The sequence below is a fragment of the Micropterus salmoides genome, unplaced genomic scaffold (genome assembly GCF_014851395.1).
Source record: "Micropterus salmoides isolate LMB-PRFRI ecotype aquatic unplaced genomic scaffold, ASM1485139v1 Ms_hic_scaffold_2222, whole genome shotgun sequence".
Lineage (NCBI taxonomy): Eukaryota > Metazoa > Chordata > Actinopteri > Centrarchiformes > Centrarchidae > Micropterus > Micropterus salmoides.
In genome coordinates, this window is record NW_024041399.1 from 1 (window position 1) to 27283 (window position 27283).

Below are 27283 nucleotides of genomic sequence, written 5' to 3' on the forward strand. Positions count from 1 at the left end.
ACACTGGAATCCACTCCATGTTTCTGGCCTGCTTGGTGTGAGAGATGTTGCGATGTTTCCCGTGTTGCTAGCACTGAGAGCGACACTGCTCTGATGACGCGGCAGACGTGTGACAGTGGTCCAGATAGATAGTATATGACAATTTAAGAAAGACAAATGTGGGGAAAAACCCTTTTAAACTTTATTTTAGGGCAAAATCATCAAAAAAAAAATTTTTTTTTCCAGTTACTGATTATACATGCAGATTTTATGTCCTGGTGACCTGTGAAAGTGCAGCTACAGATCTCTGCCCATTGATTTAGGTAGGGGCCTGATCATGTTACTTAAAATAACTTCTTCACCAACCAAACTATGAAAGTCCACACAAGATTACATGCGGAGAAGATAATGTCCATGTTTCAGCTCTTATTTTGAAAGGCTTTTTGATGCATTACTGTTTTACCACAGAGTGTGAATATGATCTACATTTATGGTAAAAACAATTCCAAAATGATTTGTGGTTAAATGCAAAGCCTGCCCTCCAACAATCTTGTTGTTATATTTACATGGGTGGAAATTTGTGATCATCTGTAACATTTATTACTAAACTCAAACGCAAAGATTTTTGATTAGTGACACTTTAAACCTGGTCTTTCTTTTGTTGTTGTTGTTCCTTTGTCCATCTCTAGTTTTCAGCAATAAATTGATTTATTCTTGAACCCATCGCTCCTGTGCCTTGATTTTTCATCCGCAAATTCATTTTTATTTGTTAGTCCCATATCCCCTAGATGCCAGGGATATAACACAACTGAACTTACTGACAAATTTCAGCTCTGGATCAACTTAAATTTAATATCATTACTTTATTATTATTACTAATATTTACTTAATATGATAAAGTAACTTATGAACTTGCATGTTCTGCAAGTGGAGGATTTTGTGTCTGTTTCATGCTGGCTTGTCACTCAGAAGAGCAAATTGCAGACAGATTTTATAGGTAAAGCTTCATAAATTTTCCATAAAGTTTTGTACTTTTCATTGCACCAGCTTTGTAAAAAGTTTAAATAAATTCAGGATTTCCACTAGTACGTGATACTTTTTCCTCTAACAACTACCAGACAGCAGTAATCAGATCTCAAACATGATTAGTTCAGGTGTGCACAGTGAGGAGGGTCCTTACCTTGTGTCAGGAGAGTCAGCAGAGCTGCCACACAGATCACTTTGTAGAAAGCCATAACTGTAAATGCATATCATCAGATCTGCACCACCATAAATACCCTTCTTCTCCCCTCCCTCTCACCTTCTGTCTACCTCCAACACAAACACCTGTCCAATGACACACCTGACCTTACATGAATTGAGTTTATTTGGACAGGGACTCACTTGTTATCTGCCACTAAACTGTCTGTGAAGGTTCTCAGTCATCCAGGTCAAAGTTATCCAAGGAAGGTTATAATCAAGGGCAACTGGACCTGGTTCAAGAGACTGGAAGACGTTTCATCCCTCATCCAAGAGACTCAGGTTCTTGCAACATTTTTGAAGTCAAATTTAATGCTTTTTAAGACTTTTTAAAGACCTCAACAAATGTAAATTTAAGACCCCAACATTTTGAAACTATTTCTTTGACAGAAAAAAATGCACCTTATCTCTTTTAGTAGGCACTGCCATATTTGGCAGTTTTATTTTCACCCCAGGTGAATGATTGTTTACACCTGTCATTAAAATGCATTTTGGGTGATCAGATGGCCACATGAAAGTACATGTGTGAATCCAACAGAAACATATTGAGGACAGATTGTGATCCGATCAGTAAAACCACCTCAAGGACACCATGACCACATGAATGCATTGTTGTCCATCCACATACAACAACTTCTTGGGTGGAAATATGTCACAGTCTTCTGCAAATAAAATCCAAAAGTCTGACAGCGCAGACAGGCGCCTAGACAGTCTGTCTATTCAGTGTTGTGCACTGTTCTCAAACAGTGCCGATTATTGATCATGCTCATGTTTTTGGTGAACTGATGATGCTCATTTATGAAGGTGAACTAGGGCTGGGCAATGAAACAATATTGATAATTATCGTGATCAATAACAACATAAAAAATGTTCAGTAAATATTTGATTTAATTTATTTGAATCACGAACGAATTAGCACGTTCTTTTCTATTAAGATGACTATTTTGTTGAGGACTGAATAAAGATTTTATCAAATTTTACTCTCTGTTTTGAATGTTCTACCTCAGATTTGTGAAGTCATCCACTGTTTGATACCAGGCTGCTGTTTAGCATCAAGTGTTTATCATGTTGTGACCATAAATAAAAGTTTAAAAGCACAATTAACCATCTGGTTTCTTCAGCTTTCACTCAGGAGCAAAAATCAGCCTTTAAACCTATAATGATTTGACATTTAAAGTGAAGTTTTTTAACATTTTGGCCATATCACCCCGCCCTAACTCATACACTGCTATTAAACTCAATATAAACTACTAAAACAACAGAAAAGAGTAGCCTACACATAAAGAAAGGTAGCAAGTAAACGATGCCGGACCGAACTCAAGTTTCACTTTCACTTACAGCCGAGCTGACACACAGGCGCACCGCTAAAGGGAGAGGTGAACATAGATAATCCATGGAGGAAACTAATCACAGTAAAAGACACACTTCAGAGAGTTATTTTAACCTGTGATGATAGATCATTTTTTGTACCTGCGCAAATGAAAGGAGGATGTGATGTACAGTTGTTTGAGCAAGACAGAACGATTGGTTCTTCCTCCAACCACTTTAACTTGTCTCTCAATCTTGCAGCCACGACTGACGATAATATGACAGGCAGCCAGACGTCAAAGTCTGCAGCTAAGTAAACGTAACTATATTAATATCAGAGTATTGCATTGTTAAATTTAAAAAAAATCATACAAATACAGGCTAATTAGGCGTTTTAGGTGACTGTGCATGACAATTTCCCCACCAGCCTTAAACGCATCATTGGCAAATGATAATACCTACAGCAGATAATACCTACAGCAGATTTACGGTTAATTTAAGACAATTTAAGACCTTAATTTAAAGTCTTAATTGAGACTCTTTAAGGAGCTCCAGGAACCTTGAGATTTATTCTCTAAAGACTGACTGGTAGGGCAATTCAGCTATTTACAGTTTATTTCTGCTGACACACGTTTTCCTTTTTTAAGAACTCTACACACTGCATTCAAAATGCCCTAAACACATCTCAAAATGAAGTATTTGCATCAAATGGTAAATACTTTTTTCATATTAGTACATTTTTGGATATCATGCACACACTGCTGTTCTAAATCTAAAGCTTCTTGGTCTTTCATAGGCTTATACATTTCCATACAATGTACTAGCGTGAAAATAGCTGAGAGGGGTTGAAAAGTACACTGTAAACTTGAATGCAATGTTGAAACAGAAAATATTCATTTGGCAAAGCATTACTACACAGTAACAGCAGCACAGTGTTGTTTACAGCATACAAGAAAAGAAAACCGAAAGTGTGTGTGTGTGTGTGTGTGTGTGTGTGTGTGTGCAGTATAGTTGTACAAAATATTGTAGTACAGCAGGATAACAAACCTCATTCATACAATGCAGTGCAGTAAATGGATGGCTTGGAGCTGCAAATGTTTATGCAAACAGTGCAATAGTATGCAGTAATATGTATTTTACAGTCTGATACTGTGATGCTGAAATAGTCATTAGATAGTTGTGACCTGTTCACATTTCTGAAGGTTTAAATTATGGACGCCACTCTAAAGCGACTCAAGTTAGGCTCTCATGGTCAACCCATGTTTGATCACATGATCATGGCCCTGATCTCATCAGAGATGGCGCTCCTTCCTCCTCTTCTTTGCCCTTGTCCTCTTCCTCCTCCTCCTCCTCCTCTTCTTCCAACTCTTCCTCCTTGAACCTGTCCTTGTTGTCATCCTCTGCCACTCGGGATAAGAATTTCCTTTTTTTCTATTGGCTATTTTTGGCAAAACTCCCAAACATTACACATATCTTGCAGTAGTAACTAATTCTTGCAGAACTCTTTTAACTGTAGACAGGTGAACCAGTGGTGCAGAGTTCATTTACCTTTACTCATTTAGCTGACGCTTTTATCCATAGCGACTTACAATTGCTTTACATGTCAGAGGTTGCACGCCTCTGGAACAACAAGGGGTTAAGTGTCTTGCTCAGGGACACAATGGTAGATGGGTAACAGTGAGATTTGAATCCAGGTCTCTCGCACCAAAGGCATGTGTCTTATTCACTGCTAAATCACCACCAATAGTGTTATGTAGGTTATAATGTTATGTAATTGCTGGTGGGATTACTGCAGCGATAACGTTCCTCTGTATTTAATGGCACTGTCACTTTAAGGGTACTGCATGTGACGGATCGCGTGAGAGGTTAGAGTTTCCGACGGGACAGGGGGAAAAAACAGAAGTGTCGGGCCCGCAGTGTAGAGAAACGGCAGGGGATGTACTTTGCTTTATTGATACGGAGGATATGTCCATAAACTAGGGTTGGGAGAAAAAATAGATTCTTAGATGCATCACGATGCAGGTGTGGAAGATTCTGGTTCGATTAAGAAATGTCTAAAAATCGATAATTAATTGTTAATTGATTACGTTATGTTGATGGAACACGAAAGGCGGAACTCACGGAAGTGCAGCGCCCGGACTGTCTGTGCCGTACACATAACGAAGGTTTCAATATGGCAACCCAAGTTCTATTAGCACAGGTGGAGCCCTCTACTGGACTCTATGGGTACTACCTCTCCGGCGGCTGTGGCTCAGGATATAGAGCGGGTTGTCCGTTAATCGGAAGGTCGGCGGTTCAATCCCGGCTCCCCTAGGCTGGAAGTCGAAGTGTCCTTGGGCACGATACTAAACCCCTGCCCCTGCCGGCTGTGTGTGAATGATAGTTTCTGTTTGAGTACTTAGGCTCTGTGAATGAATGGTGAATGTATAAGCGCTTTGAGTGGTCGAAAAGACTAGAAAGGCGCTATACAAATACAGAGCATTTACATTCCTATCACACCCTTCAGCACACAGCGGTGGAGCGGCAGAGCTCCATCGTAGAGGGCTGTGCTAATAGAACTAGGGTTACCATATCGTAATCTTTGTTCTATCTCACATAGGCTCCGCCCCCTACTGGACTCTATGGGTACAGTGGGCGGAGCCCGATGACTGTCCACCCAGCCGCGACAAGCCACAGCTCACCTCACTGACACGATCGGCCACAGCTCCATCGTAGAGGGCTGTGCTAATAGAACTAGGGTTACCATATCGTAATCTTTGTTCTATCTCACATAGGCTCCGCCCCCTACTGGACTCTATGGGTACAGTGGGCGGAGCCCGATGACTGTCCACCCAGCCGCGACAAGCCACAGCTCACCTCACTGACACGATCGGCCACAGGTCACCAGCCACAGGCCATAAGCTGCCTCTACTGAGCTAGGGGTTTGGCATGACCAAGAGGGATCTGATCCAGCCAGATCCAGACACTTGAACTGTCCTGACCCCACAAAGGGACGTCCAGCACAGTCAGTCTAAAAAATGTTTTCCGCAACAACGAGTAGTCTATGGTAGACACCAGTCTCTTTCTTCACAGATCCTGAGAAGGAGCCCGACACATCCAAGAGCTAACAACGCGCAAACGGACATGGTGAAGAACACAATGCCGGTGTGCAAATCTCCTCAACGTTCACCCTGCTGAAGAGGGCCGTTGACACAGCCACACCCCGTGTGGAGTGAGCCCGTCAGGGGACGCGCTGTCAGCTGAGGAGCATTGTGGATAAAAAATTCTTGGCCCTCACTGCCACCAAACCCTCCATAAATGGGAGTTTGGTCCAAGGGGTGCCGCATTCGAAAGGGTCAAACCGGCCAAACAAAATTAGCGGATTGTGGTGTCCTGAACGCACCACGGCCGGTCGCTCCGTTGACGTCTGCAACAATGTTGTCGTAGCGTCTTCGGTGACACGTTCACTATCGGAAGAACTGTCGTGAGGAGCAGTGACGAGCCGGGGAGCTCTGCTTTACACAGCTGTTGGCCACTGTGGGAGAGATTGTGTCCCCTCTGCTGCCAAATGGCGCAGCGAGCCGCTCGCAGAGGCAACAAGCGATCTTCTCTGCCTCGCTATGACGGGAGAGACGTGGCTAGTGGCAGCATCTCTCCAGCAATAGCGGGCCAGGCCGCTTCTACACGGTTACGACCTCTCGTTGGAGCAGTTGCCTGTATGTCTGTGTGGCACGAAAACACTGCCGGTGAGCTAGCAGCACACCCGAGCGGGTTCACGTAAGCGAGCTGGGAATGCAGGCTAGGATCAGATAGCTGCATTGTGCCGCTTCTACGGCAAGAACGGCTCGTTTCTCGGCCGTCATGCCACAGAAGCGGATTGTGGCGCAGTTCAGGCGGCGTAGCGAGCAAGGTAGATACCCGGGCCGCACCACTGTCTTGTTCGGCCTTAGTCGGGAGAGCGGTGTGGGCCACGGGGCAAGCCTTTAGCTTAGTGTCGGTGAATGCGCCGTGTTGATGGGGCATGTTCAGCACAACACTTTGCTGGGAAGGGGTTGGTGGGGAGGAATTAGCTTTTTGAGGAATGTAGGTTGTTTTAATCAAAACATTTGGTACATTCACAACATGTTTAGAAATACTTTTCAGAGCTACTACACTTCTGGAACAGCCCCATCTCAGGGGGTATAGCTCACTGGTAGAGCATGTCACAAGCAGCACACAACATATTAACACAGTGGTTTGGACAGGCTCCTCTGGCCGCGATGTAGATCCCCTCACCTGGGTGGGATCCCTGGGCGGCCCGGTGTCTCAGGGAGGGCGCTGTGCATCAGTGGATCCACCCTGAGTGGCCGGTGATGGCGCCAGTGGTGATCTGGCTTGACGGCGAGCACGCTGTCTGGCAGGTGGCGACTGAGCTGCGCCTTCTCCTCTTCCAGCCTTCTGAAGCACTGAGTAGCGGAAGATATGGAGCCAAAGAGGCCGTCGGACAAGATGGGGCACCCAACAGCTCTTCCTGGTCCTTCCCATGGACAGCAGTGAGTCCCAACCACATGCGGCGAGAACCTACTGTGGCCAGAGACATCAGGCGCCCAGCAGCAGTGGCCACACCCTGGACCAGGTTATTCATCTGACGGATGCTCCTCGGTGAGCAAAATGGGTGTAGTGCAGTGAAGTCCATGTAATTTTGATGTAACTGTGTACAGTATGACTGTCCAGTGTGTAAAAAAGAACTTTACCAATGACATCATGATTTTGCATTTTCTAAGAACAGCCAGACGACTTTCTGAGGGTGGAAGACAACGTCAGTTCAGCCATCAACAGGAACTGGCTATTGTCAGTACGGTGTTGGCAAACAACGCCATCCGCCTACATCAACTACGAGAGCAAATCCTTGCTGATCACACAACATTCCTTAATATACCGAGCTGTCAGTGCAAGACTCCTGAAGAAGAGAGGAGGTGGCCTCGATGATGCTCGGTGCACAAACACAGTCAAGATGTTTCCCCAAAGTCAGACTGTTTAATGTGAAGGTGAAACCAGATTATCATTTTGTTGCCGCTGTTTACATTCTCCCAGATGCAAATTAAATTGTTATTAAATTAATATTGTCGGTGTATTAAGATGTGAGCATCATTTCAATGTTGTAGACGGACGAGGTGGAGATAATTTAAACTGCTTTATATTCTGCTGGGAAGAACTCTGCACATGGAGGTTTCATCATAAAGTTATGATGGAAAAATACACAGTAGGTGACACAGAGCAGCTGAATTATACTGATTCACCCTTTATGTCCGTCTACACTGATAACTGGACCGAGACTGAGGAGTCCTGCTGTCTGCTCACAGATCAAACTGGTTAAACTGCCTCAGTGTTTCCTGGGAACAGATGACCTTGATTTGAAACCAGTAAACACTGTTGACACCATGAAGGCCAAAGTAACGTTTTCACTCACAGAAGAAGTACTCAGATCCTTTACCTTGAGTAAAAGTATCAATACCACAATGTAAAAATACTCCATTACAAGTCAAAGCCTCTATTCAGAATCCTACTGAACTACTAAGCAGAAGTACAGAAGTGTTATCAGTTAAATGTACTTTAATATCAAAACTCAAAGTAACTATGCCCACATTGACTGATAATGTGCTTTTTCATTTCTCACTGATTGATTGAGCTGAGCTCCAAGGGATCCATTACCTGACTCACACAGCTGCTTGCTTGATGGGCTGGTTTAAAACAATGGTTTACGTGATCTCTTTATGGAGGTTAATATTGTTTTTTTTCACCAGTAACACATGACTTGTTACAAACTGGATCTGCCGTTAGAGTTTACAAACATTCAGACACGTTCATCAGGGCTGCAAACATTTCATTTAGTTTGGAGGGAGATTCAGTATGTGTGAAGTTTGAGTCCGAGACTTTAACCTCCGCAAGGGTCGGGGTCATCCCTCCTCAACCCACAGGAATTTTATATAAAATGATTAGCAGCCATATTCACAATTTTAAAGCATGCATAGATGAAAAGCCAAAGTCAATAATCAAATATAAACCTTTAATAAGTATGGTTGACCAGCAAACTTGTGTGGTGGGAATTCTGCTGAAATGAACCCCTTGAGCCGTGATCGCTTGTCTTTCTGTAGGTTTATTCAGTCATCTGTCTTTAATTTAAAAAGTGTGAAAGGAGAATTACATTTATCAAATAATTATATTTCGTTCGGTCTTTAAATGATACATTAATAATTGAATTTTACAATAGACTATAAAATAAAAATTTTAAATAAATAAATAATTTTAGCTGTTATTTTATTTGCCACTGTGTCAGGTGCTCACATGTCTTTATGTTAAGACTTTAAATCTAAACAAACACAAAATCGAAACGAAATATTAAAGAAAGGAAACAAATCAACTGTGAGATTGAATATTGGTAAATTTGTCAAATTTGTCAAATTTAAAAGCTTATTAAAAGTACAAATGGTAATCATAAATTCATTATTTAAACAGATTATTCATTCATTATTTTTATACAGAATAAGAGAAAAAAGTCATTTACTGGTCACTTTAATAAAATTTTAGTAGCTTTTTTAAAATGGTTCATTTTATTAACTGATTATAATTAAACACACAGGATATAATTAACACTCAGGCTTCGTAAATGTTATTTATTTAATTTCATTATGTTGAAGATGGTCGACAACAATAAAACTTTTTAAAACTTTAAAGTGAAAATCCTACCAATAAGTTCTTCATTATTTCACCTGTTTCCAGCAAAGTTAACAGAACCACAATGATTGGTGATCAGTTAGCTGATAAAATTACTATTTTGATAATTTATTTTAGTCATTTTGCAAACTGTTGCCTAAATTTCTCTGATGTGAGAATATATATGATGATGAACTGTATCTTTAGGTTACTTAGGTGTAGGAAGTTTTGTAAAAGGACATATTTCTGTAATTTATGCCATTAAAAAAAGAAGATGAATCGAGAAAATTATGCAATCAAAAACATAATCAGACATCTTCTGGGAATAATTCATCAAAAGTAAGAGCAGCAATCTACATAAACTCCATGATACAAACTTAGGTTCCTTCCAACGAACGCACAAGCAATCCCAGTCCCGGCTGTTCTCATCTGTGTCATCACGATGGTGGAACGAGCTACCACACGCCGTCAGAGCAGAGCAGTAACTTCAAGAAGCCTTCCTCTTATTTTTATTTACATTTACAGTGGGTACGGAAAGTATTCAGACCCCTTTAAATTTTTCACTCTTTGTTTCATTGCAGCCATTTTCCAAAAATCAAAAAAGTTCATTTTATTTCTCAGTAATGTACACTCAGCACCCCATCTTGACAGAAAAAAACAGAAATGTAGAATTTTTTGCAAATTTATTAAAAAAGAAAAACTGAAATATCACATGGTCATAAGTATTCAGACCCTTTGCCGTGACACTCATATTTAACTCAGGTGCTGTCTATTTCTTCTGATCATCCTTGAGATGGTTCTACACCTTCATTTGAGTCCAGCTGTGTTTGATTATACTGATTGGACTTGATTAGGAAAGCCACACACCTGTCTATATAAGACCTTACAGCTCACAGTGCATGTCAGAGCAAATGAGAATCATGAGGTCAAAGGAACTGCCTGAAGAGCTCAGAGACAGAATTGTGGCAAGGCACAGATCTGGCCAAGGTTACAAAAAAATTTCTGCTGCACTTAAGGTTCCTAAGAGCACAGTGGCCTCCATAATCCTCAAATGGAAGACGTTTGGGACGACCAGAACCCTTCCTAGAGCTGGCCGTCCGGCCAAACTGAGCTATCGGGGGAGAAGAGCCTTGGTGAGAGAGGTAAAGAAGAACCCAAAGGTCACTGTGGCTGAGCTCCAGAGATGCAGTCGGGAGATGGGAGAAAGTTGTAGTAAGTCAACCATCACTGCAGCAATCCACCAGTCGGGGCTTTATGGCAGAGTGGCCCGACGGAAGCCTCTTCTCAGTGCAAGACACATGAAAGCCCGCATGGAGTTTGCTAAAAAACACCTGAAGGACTCCAAGATGGTGATAAATAAGATCCTGTGGTCTGATGAGACCAAGATAGAACTTTTTGGCCTTAATTCTAAGCGGTATGTGTGGAGAAAACCAGGCACTGCTCATCACCTGTCCAATACAGTCTCAACAGTGAAGCATGGTGGTGGCAGCATCATGCTGTGGGGGTGTTTTTCAGCTGCAGGGACAGGACGACTGGTTGCAATCGAGGGAAAGATGAATGCGGCCAAGTACAGGGATATCCTGGACGAAAACCTTTTCCAGAGTGCTCTGGACCTCAGACTGGGCCGAAGGTTTACCTTCCAACAAGACAATGACCCTAAGCACACCGCTAAAATAACGAAGGAGTGGCTTCACAACAACTCCGTGGCTGTTCTTGAATGGCCCAGCCAGAGCCCTGACTTAAACCCAATTGAGCATCTCTGGAGAGACCTGACAATGGCTGTCCACCAACATTTACCATCCAACCTGACAGAACTGGAGAGGATCTGCAAGGAGGAATGGCAGAGGATACCCAAATCCAGATGTGAAAAACTTGTTGCATCTTTCCCAAAACGACTCATGGCTGTATTAGATCAAAAGGGTGCTTCTACTAAATACTGAGCAAAGGGTCTGAATACTTATGACCATGTGATATTTCAGTTTTTCTTTTTTAATAAATTTGCAAAGATTTCTACATTTCTGTTTTTTTCTGTCAAGATGGGGTGCTGAGTGTACATTACTGAGAAATAAAATGAACTTTTTTGATTTTTGGAAAATGGCTGCAATGAAACAAAGAGTGAAAAATTTAAAGGGGTCTGAATACTTTCCGTACCCACTGTATTTCCAAAGCGACTTACAACTATACATGTAAGAGGTCGCACACCTCTGGAGCAACGAGGGGTTAAGTGTCTTGCTCAGAGACACAATGGTGGATGGGTTACAGGGAGTTGAACCTGGGTCTCTCACACCAAAGGCATAGTCTTATTCACTGCGCCATCACCACCCCTCTTATAACACCTCTAACACCTTCTTCTTCTATCCCCTACAATTATCTTGTATTGATTGCACTTTTTTGTGTTAACTCTTTGTTCTTTCCCTTGGTATTTACCTCATTGATGTGCAATCCCAGTCCCGGATGTGTTGTGTTCAGGAGCTTTGTAGGTAAGAAGAACAAATTTAAATTCTATTCTGGATTTTACAGGAAGCCAATGCAGAGAAGCTAAAGCTGTGTCTCAATTCAGGAACTGCATCCTTTGAAGGGCGTGGCCTTCGTGGCACATGAAGGCATGCGGCCGCAAAAGGCTGAACCGACCGTTGTTAAATGAGACGGTCTGGTCTACGGAAGACTGTCTATTGCGTCATCAACTGACCCCGTCCTTACCCATGCGTGGGGAAGCGCCGCTCCTGTCACCTAGCAACCTTCATAGCTGCAGTCCACCGGCATTGATATTTTAACTCTTAATAGAGGAACTAGAGGTACTTTACCACCAGCGCAGCCGCATGATGTATCTCAGGCTGAGAGAGGACCCTGGCCAGGTAAATAGTGGGGGAAAGTAACTAAGAAACGTTACATTTTATATGTATTTAGGTACTATGGGCTTCCTAAAGCTAACTGCCATTTCACTTTAACAACATAATTTCATATTTAAAGAAAACCTAACCTTACTTTAATATTAAAATATTGACACTGTTTTGTCATTGATCAGCAAAAACAAGTTTAATAGAAAGATATACAAGCCTTATCTAACTAAGCTCTCTACACTTCATAACAGTTGTTCTTCTCCTGTGTATCTCTTCATCAGCCCCGGCCCCTGTACTGCAGGATAAATCTGAGTGTGCCTGTATTGGACAGGTTTTTTAGCCAGCAGGACACATGGACTGATTTCTGGTTGAGTAGGGAGGCCCTGGGAGTGCTACTGGGCCTCCTAAACCAGGACGGGGACACGGATGGGGTGCCACGATTGAGACCCTGGTCTTTCTCTTCTGGCTGATAGGTGGGGCATCATACAGGGTGGTCTCCAGAGTGTTTGCAATGCCTAGATCCTCTGTCCACCGCATCGTCCACAGAGTCACTGAGGAGGTGGTGGCCATTCGCCACAAGGTCATCCACCTACCGAAGACCCAGGATGAGTTACAACCGATATCCTGTGGGTTTGCAGGGCTGGCAAGACACAGAGCCTTTTTTACAGCAGCTGGAGCAATCGACGGCTGCCATGTCCGCATCAAGCCACCGAGCGGCCCTGATGGTCAGTGCTACAGGAACAGGAAACTGTTCCACATTACAGTTAACTTGTTTAATTACTCCACATATTAATCTTAAGGTGTCTTTAAATCAAAACAATAGAAACTAAATGTTAAACAAAGAAAATTTGTTAAATTTAATGACTTTTAAAATAGAAAATAATAACAATTGTAATTTTAATCATTAATTCAACAATAAATACAAAACAAAGAAATAGAGTCATTAACTGGTCAATCTAATGATCTTTTATTGGATCTTTGAGTTTATAGCATGATTTAAAGTCAGTATTGAGTTTGATTAAAAGCTTATGGGTGAGTTTATTAACTGATTATAATTAAACACTGAAAAGCTCTGATTGACTCCAGGCTCCATAAAATCAAAAAAGTTTAAAGTTTCACTGAAGTGAAAATTCTGCAGCTGAGCTCAAATTATTTCACATGTTTCCAGCACAATTATTAGAACATGAACGACTGGACATCGATTAGTTTATCAATAGAAAATTAATCGATAACTGAACATAGTTATCGATAGATCCAGCTTCTAAGATGTAAGGATTTAAATGACGAACTGAACATCTTTGGGTTTTACGCTCCTGGTCCAAATGTTTTTTGAGTACATCAGGTTGTGTGAAGTTATAAAATGACTGAAAAAATAAATCAATTATTGAGAAAATACAAAACCAAGCTTTAACATTATATAAACTTCTATATTCTTTTGTGCAAAACATCCAGTAAGTTGTAGACAGAACAGGGAAAGAGACAGAATGATGAATCAATCACTGGAGAAAATAATCAGCAGATTAATCGGTAATGAAAACATTTGCTTGTTGTAGCCCTTGTTTTTTAAATCAGGTGTCATTACACCAGTTTCTCTTCTCCTCTATCGACTCTTTTCTGTAAAAACTCCTTCAGCACAAGAAGCCGAGCTGGAAACAGGTGGAAATATTTGACTCCAGGAGCAGATTTTGTTGCTTGTCGTAAAATAAAATAATCTCAAAAGGCAAAAAAATATGAGACAGAGATTTGGACACCATCCTGGTGCATTAAATTTTCTATGAAAGGAGAAAGAGGGAGAAGAGAACCGGCTCGATGGACAGCAGCAGAGGAAGCGAGAGGGAAACCAGGTGAACGGTTCCAGAGAAGACGAAGCGCGGCTGGTCGGTAGTGATATGGCTGTTGATCCAGGAGTGATACTGGGACACTCGGGCGTAGACTCCTGGGAAATTAGGTTGAGCGCAGAGTTCTCCAAAACTCACTACTCCAGCCTGGACCCAGGTCGAGCTGGTTTTAGTCACCAACGGTCCTCCTGAATCCCCCTGCAGACGTCAGACAGGTTGGTTATAGTACTTTTATTTTATGGGAATAACAAACTGATGCAGATGCAGGATAAACTCTTCTGGAACCAGCAACAGATCTATTGATTAGTGCAACTTCAAACGTGTTTTGCAGACAGACTCACCTGGCAGGAGTCCTTTCCTCCCTGGGCCACTCCGGCACAGATCATGTTGCTTGTGATTTTTCCGCCGTAGGCAGTGTAACATTCATCGTTGGACACGATGGGTACACTCACCTCCTGCAGATTCTGGGGGTAAGGAAGGGAAACTGAAAAAGAAAAGGAGATATTAATGTTGAGTCTGCCTGGATTGTCTCACAGCCTGATCTTGTTGTGGTCCAGCAGTCCTTCCCTCTTGTCCCCTGTGTTAAGGTTTGTCAAGCTAAGACACAGGGAACTGGGATTTGGGCCCAGACACATAAAATACAGGTGCTGATCATATAATTAGAATATCATCAAAAAGTTGATTTATTTCAGTAATTCCATTCAAAAAGTGAAATTTGGATATTATATTAATTCATTACACACAGACTGATATATTTCAAATGTTTATTTCCATTTCATTGTGATGATTAAAAGTGACAACTAATAAAAATCCCAAATTCAGTATCTCCGAAAATTAGAATATTACTTAGACCAATACAAAAAAAGGATTTTTAGAAATGTTGGCCAACTGAAAAGTATGAACATGAAAAGTATGAGCATGTACAGCACTCAATACTTAGTTGGGGCTCCTTTTGTCTGAATTACTGCAGCAATGCGGCGTGGCATGGAGTCGATCAGTCTGTGGCACTGCTCAGGTGTTATGAGAGCCCAGGTTGCTCTGATAGTGGCCTTCAGCTCTTCTGCATTGTTGGGTCTGGCGTATCGCATCTTCCTCTTCACAATACCTCATAGATTTCTATAGGGTTAAGGTCAGGCCAGTTTGCTGGCCAATTAAGGGGATACCATGGTCCTTAAAACAGGTACTGGTAGCTTTGGCACTGTGTGCAGGTGCCAAGTCCTGTTGGAAAATGATCTCTGCATCTCCATAAAGTTGGTCAGCAGCAGGAAGCGTGAAGTGCTCTAAAACTTCCTGGTAGACCGCTGCGTTGACCTTGGACCTCAGAAAACACAGTGGACCAACACCAGCAGATGACATGGCACCCAAACCATCACTGACTGTGGAAACTTTACACTGGACTTCAAGCAACGTGGATTCTGTGCCTCTCCTCTCTTCCTCCAGACTCTGGGACCTTGATTTCCAAAGGAAATGCAAAATTTACTTTCATCAGAGAACATAACTTTGGACCACTCAGCAGCAGTCCAGTCCTTTTTGTCTTTAGCCCAGGTGAGACGCTTCTGACGCTGTGTCTTGTTCAAGAGTGGCTTGACACAAGGAATGCGACAGCTGAAACCCATGTCTTTCTTGAAGCACTGACTCCAGCTGCAGTCCACTCTTTGTGAATCTCCCCACATTTTTGAATGGGTTTTGTTTCACAATCCTCTCCAGGGTGTGGCTATCCCTATTACTTGTACACTTTTCTACCACATCTTTTCCTCCCCTTCGCCTCTCTATTAATGTGCTTGGACACAGAGCTCTGTGAACAGCCAGCCTCTTTAGCAATGACCTTTTGTGTCTTGCCCTCCTTGTGCAAGGTGTCAATGGTCGTCTTCTGGACAGCTGTCAAGTCAGCAGTCTTCTCCATGATTGTGTAGCCTACAGAACTAGACTGAGAGACCATTTAAAGGCCTTTGCAGGTGTAATTAATCAGCTGGTTAGAGTGTGGCACCAGGTGTCTTCAATATTGAACCTTTTCACAATATTCTAATTTCCTGAGATACTGATTTTGGGGTTTTCATTAGTTGTCAGTTATAATCATCAAAATTAAAAGGAATGAACACTTGAAATATATCAGTCTGTATGGAATGAATGTAATGAATGCTGGCGGTGCTTTCACTCTAGTGGTAGCATGAGACGGAGTCTCAGGTAGTGCAGCTCATCCAGGATGGCACATCAGTGCGAGATGTGGCAAGAAAGTTTGCTGTGTCTGTCAGCGTAGTGTCCAGAGCACGGAGGCGCTACCAGGAGACAGGCCAGTACATCAGGAGACGTGGAGGAGGCCGTAGGAGGGCAACAACCCAGCAGCAGGACCACTACCTCCACCTTTGTGCAAGGAGGAGCAGGAGGAGCACTGCCAGAGCCCTGCAAAATGACCTCCAGCAGGCCACAAATGTGCATGTGTCTGCTCAAACGGTCAGAAACAGACTCCATGAGGGTGGTATGAGGGCCCGACGTCCACAGGTGGGGGTTGTGCTTACAGCCCAACACGTGCAGGACGTCTGGCATTTGCCAGAGAACACCAAGATTGGCAAATTCACCTCTGGAGCCCTGTGCTCTTCACAGATGAAAGCAGGTTCACACTGAGCACATGTGACAGACGTGACAGAGTCTGGAGACGCCGTGGAGAACGTTCTGCTGCCTGCAACATCCTCCAGCATGACCGGTTTGGCGGTGGGTCAATAATGGTGTGGGGTGGCATTTCTTTGGGGGGCCGCACAGTCCTCCATGCGCTCGCCAGAGGTAGCCTGACTGCCATTAGGTACCGAGATGAGATCCTCAGACCCCTTGTGAGACCACATGCTGGTGCGGTTGGCCCTGGGTTCATCCTAATGCAAGACAATACTAGACCTCATGTGGCTGGAGTGTGTCAGCAGTTCCTGCAAGAGGAAGGCATTGATGCTATGGATGGTTCCCCAGACCTGAATCCAATTAAGCGCATCGGGGATAACATGTCTCGCTCCATCCACCAACGCCACGTTGCACCACAGACTGTCCAGGAGTTGGCGGATGCTTTAGTCCAGGTCTGGGAGGAGATCCCTCAGGAGACCATCCGCCACCTCATCAGGAGCACGCCCAGGCGTTGTAGGGAGGTCATACAGGCACGTGGAGGCCACACACACTACTGAGCCTCATTTTGACTTGTTTTAAGGACATTACATCAAAGTTGGCTCGGCCTGTAGTGTGGTTTTCCACTTTGATTTTGAGTGTTACTCCAAATCCAGACCTCCATGGGTTGATAGATTTGATTTCCATTGATAATGTTTGTGTATGTATGTAAAGAAAGGAGTATTTAATGAGATTATTTCATTCATTCAGATCTACGATGTGTTATTTTAGTGTTCCCTTTATTTTGTTGAGCAGTGTATATTTATTGCATGTTAACGCACTTTTATTATTATTATTTTGAAAGTCCGTTGCTCACTGGCTCTGAATACACGTAGGCCTACAGTCAAACCATGGGTGACAGGAGAGGTGGGATGCTGATCAGCCTGCAAATAACCCACCCAAACAAGCAGCGGAGAGGCTTCGTCAGGTTCTCTCAGGTGAACAGAAAGGGAGACAGCTTTAATTTAAATTAAAATAATAATAAAATACATACATAACTTTACCTGATAGGCCTGCATTTAGTTTTGCGGGATGCTCTGCCATGTGAATTCCCTCCTGTTGATGTCCTGATAACTATTTAGATTCTGGAAACTCCCAAACAGCGAGGATCAGTCTCTCTTCCAATGATTTGAGCTGCGCGTCGCGCACAAAAAATTCAAGACAATTCAACTTCGGCAGCACGCGGGGGTGTGCGTGAGGCGAGCACGACCGCTTGTCACTACACCTTGTGCTCGACCACTTCACCTCACTGTAAAGGGACACTTGCTACTGAACATAGACTGTTTCTGCTGCTCCCTGATAAAGAAAAATGTTTCTGCTGATACCTGTTCAGAAAACTGGACTCTGGACTGTTTTAACCAGCTAGATAAAAGGTAATGCCCTGGCAGTGACAAATAGCTTTGTTTTTATATTTGATTTTATAACATTAATGTTTAACTTGAGAGCTACAAGAAATATTTTATTGCTACTGTGTAAAGGGAATACTGCTGGTAAAAAGCAACTTATTTGTTTAAAGTGTTTGCAAACTTCATGTTATTGCACTTTTGTGTATATAGCAGTACATTTAAATTAAAATTGCTACTACACTACTTTAGAATTCATTATTCAATTTTGCGCATAACAATGCGATTAATCACGATTCATCAGTTAGTTTTCGGGATGTGCAGTGTGGGTGCGGGGCAGGGCTGTGCTCCGGTTTGTTCTGGGCTTGTGCCTGGAGTTCTCGGCCCTTGACGGGTGGGTGGATTGGTGGTGGCATGCAGCTGAGCTGGTTGATTTTGCTTCGTTGCTGGTTTGGCTGGTGTTGTACGGCGGCCGGGGGGCGTGCTGGGCATGGGGGATGTCGGCTGGCATGATGTTGGCGGGTGCACGGGGACCTGTGCGGCACGTTTGCTGCCGTGCTGGGACTTGCTGCTGGTGTTTCTCTCCGCTGGCTTTCGCTGTCGTGTTGTTCCGTTTGCTCTCTCTCGTTTGCCCGACCTCGCACGCGGGATTAGCAGGGGGCTGCTGGGCATTGGGTGTCGCCGTGCTTGCGCAGTGTGCGCGTTGGGCTCGTCACTTGTGCATTGGCGTTGATGATTGTGTGGCATTTTTGGTTGTTCGTTGTGCGGCGGTGGGGTGCTGGGTGGGGGGGGGGACACTGGTCTATGTTGTGTGCGCGCCGCATTCGGTCCGGGCGCTGCTCTTCCGTGGGTTGCGCTTCTTGCATTCCGTCGGCATTACGTTGTCAACTGGCATTTAGATGGCGTTTTTTTTTATTTATTTATTTTTTGGGGCGTCTGTTGGTTGGGTCGGGGTCTTCCGTGTTTGCATCGCGGTGCATCTGGGAGTCTTTGTTTTTTTGATAGACTTATTTTTTTTCTTTCTCCCACCCCTATTGGCAACTGGGGTTCTTGCCTGCCTGTTGCTGGGGTAGGTGTGGCACAGTCGTGGCGTCCCACTCTCACTAACAACTACATTCTTTAACAGGTTTATGCGCACACACACATGTACACACACACATACAGACACATTCACCCACACGCACACAGACACAATCAGTCTCACACATAGACACAAACAAATTTAGGTTGTCCTTGGTAGAACTATTCCTGATGCCTTTCTTTCAGTTACTTATTTAAATTAATTGTTATTATTCCAGCTCTCGTGGCTGTGCTGTGTTGCTTATTTAGTTGTTTGTTTTTGTTTGTGTTTGTTTATTGTTGTTTTTCTCCTCCCCAAGCCCCCCTCCCCGTTCTCTTGCAGGTTTTGTTGCTTTCTGCAATTGGTGTTTCCCACAGCTTTTCCCTGTTGTCCCCACCTTCCATCCCCCTTCACTTACAGGTGTTGTCCTTTCTCTGTGCCGTCTGTTTGTGCCCCCCCCATTCCCATGTCTGCCCCCCTGTCCGGCCCGGTGACAAATCAATACATAATTAAATAAATAATAAAACAGACAAAGGAGTATATTAATCTCTCTATATTAAACTCTCTTGTTAAAGTAAAATCTGTCTGGCACAATATGGTCATTATACTCTATACCAGGCTGCTGGGCAGGACAGGTTTAAAAAAAATCACACTTCACGAATCACAATTCATTGCAAGAAAATTATGCGATTATTCACGATTGAAAATTATAATCGTTGCCCAGCGCTAATTTTAATCCTCACCTCCATACTGTATGTCTCCCCATCCGGTGACCCAGCAGGTTGTCCCGGCGTTAAAGACGCTGCCGGCCGCCGCCAGACACACGGGTCTGATGTAGTCGGTGAAGTTAACAGGTGAGGACAGCTTCAGCAAGGCTATGTCGTTATCGTTCGGGATTTTATTATAGTTGGGATGCTTGATGATCTGGGACACAGTCCGGGACATCGCATTTGTATTCGGCAAGTCTAGGGTGTCACCACCGAGGTGAACGGTGAGACCAAGTGGGGCGCTGAGAAGCAGAAAAGACAACATGTTTAAATATGTGACAGATACTGGTGCTGTCCGTGTGTGAATTTTAGAATAAACTACATTAAATAAATCATGGTTCATTTCTCCAGTCAGTTCCCTTGACCAATGAACTGGCCTGGATCTGAACCTTTTGTCTTAATCTGTATGTATAGTAACATCAGTGCCAGTTTCTTCACTTGTCTTTTTGTGCTTTTATTATGCTTATGGTTTGGAGTTCATGCTCAAACTTGCTGCAAAAAGTCATTTCTCTTGTGGAGCAATATGTATCATGTATGTACGTATTTCATGTATTTATTACAACTTTAATGGTGTCTGATTATTGCTAACAGCATAAAGAAAAACATGCAGTGTGGTTTTGATGTGGGTTACTGAGGCACCCTCATTGCATTCTCTGTTGCTAAGCTTGCACGTGTGAAGTCATGTGACAGGATCGAAGCTCACCTGGAGACACAGTGAGCAGCAGTCAGGACCCACTGTTTGTTGATCAGGGAGCCTCCACAGAAATGATCTCCGTTGGTCTGCAGACTGACCTGCCAGGGCCACGACCCGGGAGAAGCATTCGCCCCTCCTACAATCCTCTCACACGACCCTGGTGAGGTGATCCCCTCACCTGGAGGGACACAGTTAAAATTCATGTATATTCATGTTTTTGGGTCTGGTTTGTTCACAGTATTGTTTCTCTCTGGGTGCCATCATCTGTGTGGATTTGTTTAATCCAGCATGAGCTCGGCTCTAAAGATGATCCTGTCAGTCTGTCTGTCCAGCTCTTTGGTCTGGATGAATCAACAACTATCGGATAGATTGTGTTGAAATGTGTTTCAGCCCTTCATGTTCTCCACAGGATGAACTGTAATAACTTCTGACATCAACACTTTGGTTGCAAAACTACATGCAGGCCTATCAGGTAAAGTTATGTATAATTTTTATTTAAGTTAAAAGGCTACAGCTGCGTAGTGCACTGAAGCCCTTGCCATCGTTACTATCCATAGAGCGCCTGCGGAGCACTGTCTCCCTTTCTGTTCACCTGAGAGAACCTGCTGAAGTTAACATGCAATAAAGAAATTGCGGGCGTTAATTAATTAATGCGTTAAAGCGATAACACGTTAACGTGCCCAGCCCTAATCATAAGACATTCATGTCATATTTTGGATAGAGGGGTCATGTCTCTAGTAAACAGGAAGTAGCAGGAGGATAACAGGGGAGATAACGGGAAGGCAGGGTCCTGTAATAATCTTTGTTCAGACAATAAAGCAAGCAGACATTGCATGTGGTGATTAAATTCAGGATGCAAGTCTAATTCAGTACAGGTACACAACGATTCCCCAGCTTCAGCTGTACGATGATGTTTACTGCTAATTAGCTAATGTTAGTATGCTAACAAGCTAAACTAAGATGGTGAACGTGCTAAACATCATCATGTTAGCATTGTTATTGTGGGTGTACTGACGTTAGCATTTACAACCCCAATTTCAATGAAGTTGGGACGTTGTGTAAAGCGTAAATAAAACCAGAATACATTCATTTGCAAATCCTTTTCAACCTATATTCAATTTAATACACTACAAAGAAAATATATTTAACAACAATAACAACGTTCCTCAAAGTACAATTGCAAGGAATTTTGGGATTTCATCATGTACAGTCCATAATATCATTAAAAGATTCAGAGAATCTGGAGAAATCCTCCAGCTGAACTCAGAGTAAACAGTGATCCCTGTCATTGAGCACACGGAAAAGCAAATTCTGCCACAGTTTCAATGAATCTTGGCATTTGGTTGTGCAATTGTGTTTTATCGTCATAAAAATACATCTATCTTAACTTTTAAGGACACTGACACCATGTTACACACCGTCATCTCATCACGCCTGCATTACTGCAACAGTTTTACCTGCTTGACCCAAAAATCTATTGATCAACTCCAGACTGTCCGGAGCCAGAACCAAGAAATGTGTTCACATCGCTCCTGTTTTAGCTTCATTAAACTAGCTCCCACAATGTAGAGGTCTGTTGTCGGTTTAAGAGACTGAAAACTAAAGGGGGCCCAGTGTTTGCAGTCAGGGCCCAGAGGCTCTGGAACAACCCGAGGAAATCAGGTCGGCTGAGCCAGTGAACTCTTATAATTTCCTTCTTAAAACATACTTCTATCCTTTTACTGATTTTACATGACTTTATTTTTATTTTCTTTACACTGCATTTGAATTATTTTCTCATTTTAATTCCTCAAAATAACTTCTTATACATCTTTTTAAACATATTTAAACCTGATGTTTTTTTACGACCTGTGTGTTTTTTTTCTGATCTTGTGAAAGTTAATTTGGACATGGATTTTGAAAAGTGCTCAATAAATATAGATTAAAATAAGAAGAAGCTTGTTAACATGTTAGCATGCTGCTGGAAGCACAGCAGGAGCTGATGTAAAATTCAAAGTTACTAGGACTCATCCTGAGGGGAACATGAACGTCTGAACCACACTTCACAATTTAACCAACTTCTGTGGAGAGACAGTATTCGACTCTAATGGAGCTTCAAAAGTGCAACTAAAAGCTGCTTTTCAGACCTGGACTGGATTAATGATGAGGTTTTAAAGTCTGTTTTTAACTCAAGGAAACAGAAATCCAATGAACAGAATGAAAGAAAGAATGAGGATAGAACTCACCAGCTGACTGCGCATTGCTTCCTGTAGGCGAGACACAAATAACAGTACATTTAGTCACAGGAAACTTTATTTGATTGTGCAGTGATTATAATCTTCAGATTATCTTTAAATGTGTTTATTTAATTGTCCCTTCTATTTAAAACAGCATCTGATTCCATGTAGATCTTCATATCCACTCAGACACATGCAATACCCTTTTTTTCTGTGTACCCAGAACTTATAAAGAAGTTGGACGTAGATCGTTTTAATATAAAGGGCCATGGGACTGGAATAATCTTCCTCTTGCCTTGAGATCTATAACTTCTTGTCAGGGGTTGTGTGGTGAGGCAGGTTGGAGGACCCAAATGCAGGACACACGGCTGGCAGGGATAGTTCAAAGATTTATTAAACCAAATGCGAGCGCACTTACAAGCAGTGGCCGAGTCCAAAGGAGAATCCACAAGGGCAAGGGGAAAAACACAAATCCAAAATACAGGCAGAAATCCAAAAACAGACAGAGCTTCTTCACGCAACAAAACACTGCAATGACCAGACAAAGAATAAACAGAAACACCAGGTATACACACACACACTCACACACACACTCACACACACAGGGACTAACAAGCAGGGCGGGAACAACACAGGTGACAGGGATCAAGGCAAACGAGGCAGGCAGAGAGACAGCAGGGAGAAACGTCTCGGGTTACGAACGAGACACTGCGTCGGTGACGACATTATGGGAACGCCTCTGGGCGTGGCAGGGCTGAAATCATGAATGAAAATACTCCAATCCTATTGGCGTTGCTAGAACAGTAGTGTGTGACGGCGTAACTGGAGGCGTATATAAGCCCTTACGGCCATAGGTGAAGGTAACCCACGCACCTGATAGGCCAGGGAAATAGTCTGAACAATCCAGTTGCTGATCGTGTGTTTAGAAGCGGGGAGCCCAGCCTTGGGGGACCTGAAACACACCAGCAACTGGTCTGCTTTCCTCCACCGGGAGGACCTCAGAGTGTAAATACTCAGTGCTCTGATCGGGCAGAGCAGATGAAGTCTCCCGTCCTCCACCGTCACATGAGGTGGGGGATGAAACGCCTGCAGCACCGTAGACCCTGCCAACCTGGACGGAACCTTAGGGACATAACCTGGACAGGAGTGCAGGTTGGCTCTGACCCCCCCCGGGGCAAACTCCAGGCAAGAAACTGAAAGTGCCTGGAGATCCCCACCCTCCTCAGAGAGGTGATAGCGAGGAGAAAAGCCCTCGGGGCTGGTGGCCGGTGTTATGCGTAGGTCTCTGGCGGCACCCTGAAGCGGAGGTCCACCACGGAAAACCTGCCGAAAACCCGTGGCGTGTGAGCCCGAGCGCCTCCGGACTGCGGCCCCTCTGACAGCGCATGCTCGGTGGAGGCTAGCGCGACCCGAACGTTGATACGGCGGGATAACAGCGCCTGTTGCCACGAGGGAGGGGACCTCGGTCGCCTTCTCTCGGGAGGGGCTCGGCAAGACTGAAGAAAAGTCCTCGTATCCGTTGTCTCGGGGGGCTGTGGGCGAGAGCGCCGCCTCAAGTCTCAAGTCCCGGGTGCGCTGAGGGGGACCTCGAGCAGCGACACTCTGCCTCTGGCTCTGGCGGTAGGAGCTGGACAACGGCTGGGACCGTCTCTCTGCAGTCGCCGCCATCTTGGACCCAGACCGGCGCAGGAGATACTGCTGGAAAGCCTCACCTTGCGTCCTGGCATGCTGGAACCTGCCAGAGGTCGCGACCGGTGCATCGAGCAGGAAGGTCTTCTCCCTCTCCTGGTTGCCCGATAGATTGAGCCACAGTTGCCGCTAAACAAAACCGCCATTGTGTGCAGGCTCGCACCAGCCCTTGTCCACCAGAGCAGATGTCACGCGACATGGCTTGGTAGGCAGCGCCGGCTCTTTAAGGGACGACGCATGGCCGGGCGAGAGATAGCTGGCCAAAGCATCCTCAACCCGGGGTATCGTCCCATAACCAGAGCCCTTGACCCCCGCGACGTCACTATAAACCCGGAGCAGGGGAGTAGTAAAACGTGCTGAGAAGGGCTTACCCCAGGATTTGCACAACTCGTCATGCAAATCTGGGAAAAAGGGCAGAGACCGGCGTGGAGGCGGCGCGCAGCGCTGTAGGAAGTGCTAATCCAGCTTACTGGCAGCCTGTGTGTCTGGCATGGGCTGCGGCCAATCAAGCTGGAGCTTGCCCACTGCTCGTGTCACCACCTCCAAGAGCTCGTCATAGATCGCCACTGACTGATGACGTTGCTCCGGTACCCGGAAGTCTTCCTCCTCCAAAATGCTGATCACATCCAGCTCCTCAGAGCCGGACAGCTGCAGCCTCTCCGGGCTCACACCCCGAGCGGGAGAAGCCGAAAAACGGGCTCCCGAACGGGGAAGAGGGGAGTCGGAGCCAGCAGACGAGGAACGGGAAAAAGCCTCAGCAGTCCCGATGCCGTCGGAAATGTCGCGCTGGGAGCCCATGAACGAAGCCGCCGCACCACCTCAGCGACCGCCGGGCCCGAGCCACGGGGAGAGCAGATCCGGCCGTCTCCGGAGAAAAGAGCCACACGGGACCTCAGCACCCTCAGGGGCAGGTCCTCGCAATGGTCGCAAGCAGCCCCCTCGAGAGCTGCCTGGGCATGCGGCATCCCCAGACAGGAAACACACAGGACATGAGTGTCCCCAGCCGTGATGTAGCGCAGGCATGGAAAAACACACTGCCTGAATTGCTCACCAGCCATCTCTTCTGTTTCTCCTTCCAGGTAATCTTTCCGTACTGTGGTAGCTTTCTTCTGCATAGTCTCAAACATGCCAGAGTGCCTGCTGAATAGAAAAAAGCTAATGTGTCCGGTGTGCCGGCGTGCTTATATACGCCTCCAGTTACGCCGTCACACGCTACCGTTCTAGCAACGCCAATAGGATTGGAGTAGGTTCATTCATGATTTCGGCCCTGCCACGCCCAGAGGCGTTCCCATAGTGTCGTCACCGACGCAGTTCGAGTTATCTCGAAGGGGAACAGAGAGACTAGCAGGCAGGCAGACAGATTAGTGAGGGGGGGAAAGACAAAACACAAGTTACTCAACACTAAGTAGTATAAATAAACTAATACAAGCAGACAGATCACAAATAAACCAACAAGGAACACAGACAGAAGCTGAGATTAAAGAGAACACGCAGCAGGCAAGGGCCATCACGCAGAGGTACACAGACCAAAAGCAAACACAAAGACATGAACTGACACACAGAACCAGGAGCTAAGATGCAGAGCAACCAAGAACACGAGACCAGGAACCGAACCTCAAAACAGGAAACATGACAACTGACTAACAGAATGGAGTAGGGAACAGAGACAGAACCGACTGGGAACAGGATAACAATAACCATGGAACAGAACAGAACAGCAAGTAAGGGAAATAGCCAAACACAACAGACTATATAACAGATACTGGACAAAGGACAACAGATAGAACTGAACCCAAAACTCAACAACTCGAAGACAGATACTGAACAGATCAAAATAACAAACACTGAAGTACACGGACCAGGAGTAAATACTAAGACATTAACACCGGACTGGGAACTAAGCCATTGAACCAAAACACAGACTACATAACAGATACCTAAGATGTCTATGAAGATTCTCAGTCGTCCAGGTCATAGTTATCCAACGAAGGTTAAAATCAAGGGCAACTGGACTTGGTTGAAGATACTGGAAGACGTTTCGTCCCATCCAAAGGACTTCTTCAGTTCTTACTGACTGGCAGGGAAACTCAGCTATTTAACCTCAGTGGGGTCGTTGGCCCGGGTCATAGGACCGCTGGTTCATTAGTGTTCCTGGTTGCTGTGACGACAGTCGTTACAGTCGTACTGTACAACGGTGGATTCTACAGACAGAAGCATGGCTGTGCCATGGGCTCACCGGTATCACCGATTCGTTGCAAACATCTACATGGAAGAAGTGGAGAATAAAGCCCTCAACTCCTTCAGAGGAATAGCACCGAGCCACTGGTACAGATATATGGACGACACCTGGGTCAAAATTAAAAGCCAGGAAGTGCAGGCTTTCACAGAACACATCAACTCTGTGGACAGTAACATCAAGTTCACACGAGATGACAAGATGTTCACAACAACAGTTTGGCCTTCCTGGACTGCGCTGTACACATTGAAGAGGACAGGAGCCTGCAGATTGGTTTTTACAGAAAACCCACACACACAGACCAATACCTACTGTTCGATTCCCACCACCCACTGGAGCACAAGCTAGGGGTCATGAGAACACTGCACCACAGAGCGGAAAACATACCAACAAGCGCCCAAGCCAGAGAGAAGGAACAGAACCACCTGAAGGGGCACTTACAGCCTGTGGATACCCTAAATGGACCTTGTGAAGACAGCCACAAGATCCAAGAAGAACAAAACTACAGGGGAGGAAAAGAAGGTCAAACGCAACAACATTGTGATTCCATACGTGTCTGGAGTATAAGAGAAACTCAGGAGGATTTCAACACACATAACCTTGTGTTTTTACAACCAAGAACACACTAAGACAGATGCTGGTACGCCCCAAAGACCGCACACCCAAACACAAGAAAAGCAATCTAGTGTATGCGGTCCAATGCAGTGAGGAATGCCAGACCTGTATATTGGGGAGACTAAACAACCACTACACAAATGC

At 44.5% G+C, this 27283-nt stretch overlaps 1 protein-coding gene across 1 annotated transcript; it reads right to left on the bottom strand.

The window, feature by feature from the left end:
- Positions 1-12981: 12981 nt before the first annotated feature.
- On the bottom strand, positions 12982-23156 carry LOC119917785 (tryptase-like). Its single transcript, XM_038738205.1, has 6 exons — positions 23018-23156; positions 22609-22629; positions 20393-20561; positions 19666-19931; positions 14218-14360; positions 12982-14074 (listed from the first exon to the last, which is right to left on the bottom strand). The coding sequence occupies exons 4-6, from the start codon at positions 19865-19867 to the stop codon at positions 13811-13813; spliced, it is 609 nt and encodes a 202-aa protein (XP_038594133.1). The 5' UTR covers positions 19868-19931; positions 20393-20561; positions 22609-22629; positions 23018-23156; the 3' UTR covers positions 12982-13810.
- Between the last annotated feature and the right edge of the window lie 4127 nt (positions 23157-27283).

Coding starts and splice junctions, on each gene's coding strand:
- LOC119917785 (XM_038738205.1), bottom strand. CDS start 19,867: ATGTCCCGGACTGTGTCCCAGATCATCAAGCATCCCAACTATAATAAA. Junction 14,361..19,665: donor GGGAGACATACAGTATGGAG/GTGAGGATTAAA, acceptor TTTCTTTTTCAG/TTTCCCTTCCTTACCCCCAG. Junction 14,075..14,217: donor GAGGAAAGGACTCCTGCCAG/GTGAGTCTGTCT, acceptor TGACGTCTGCAG/GGGGATTCAGGAGGACCGTT.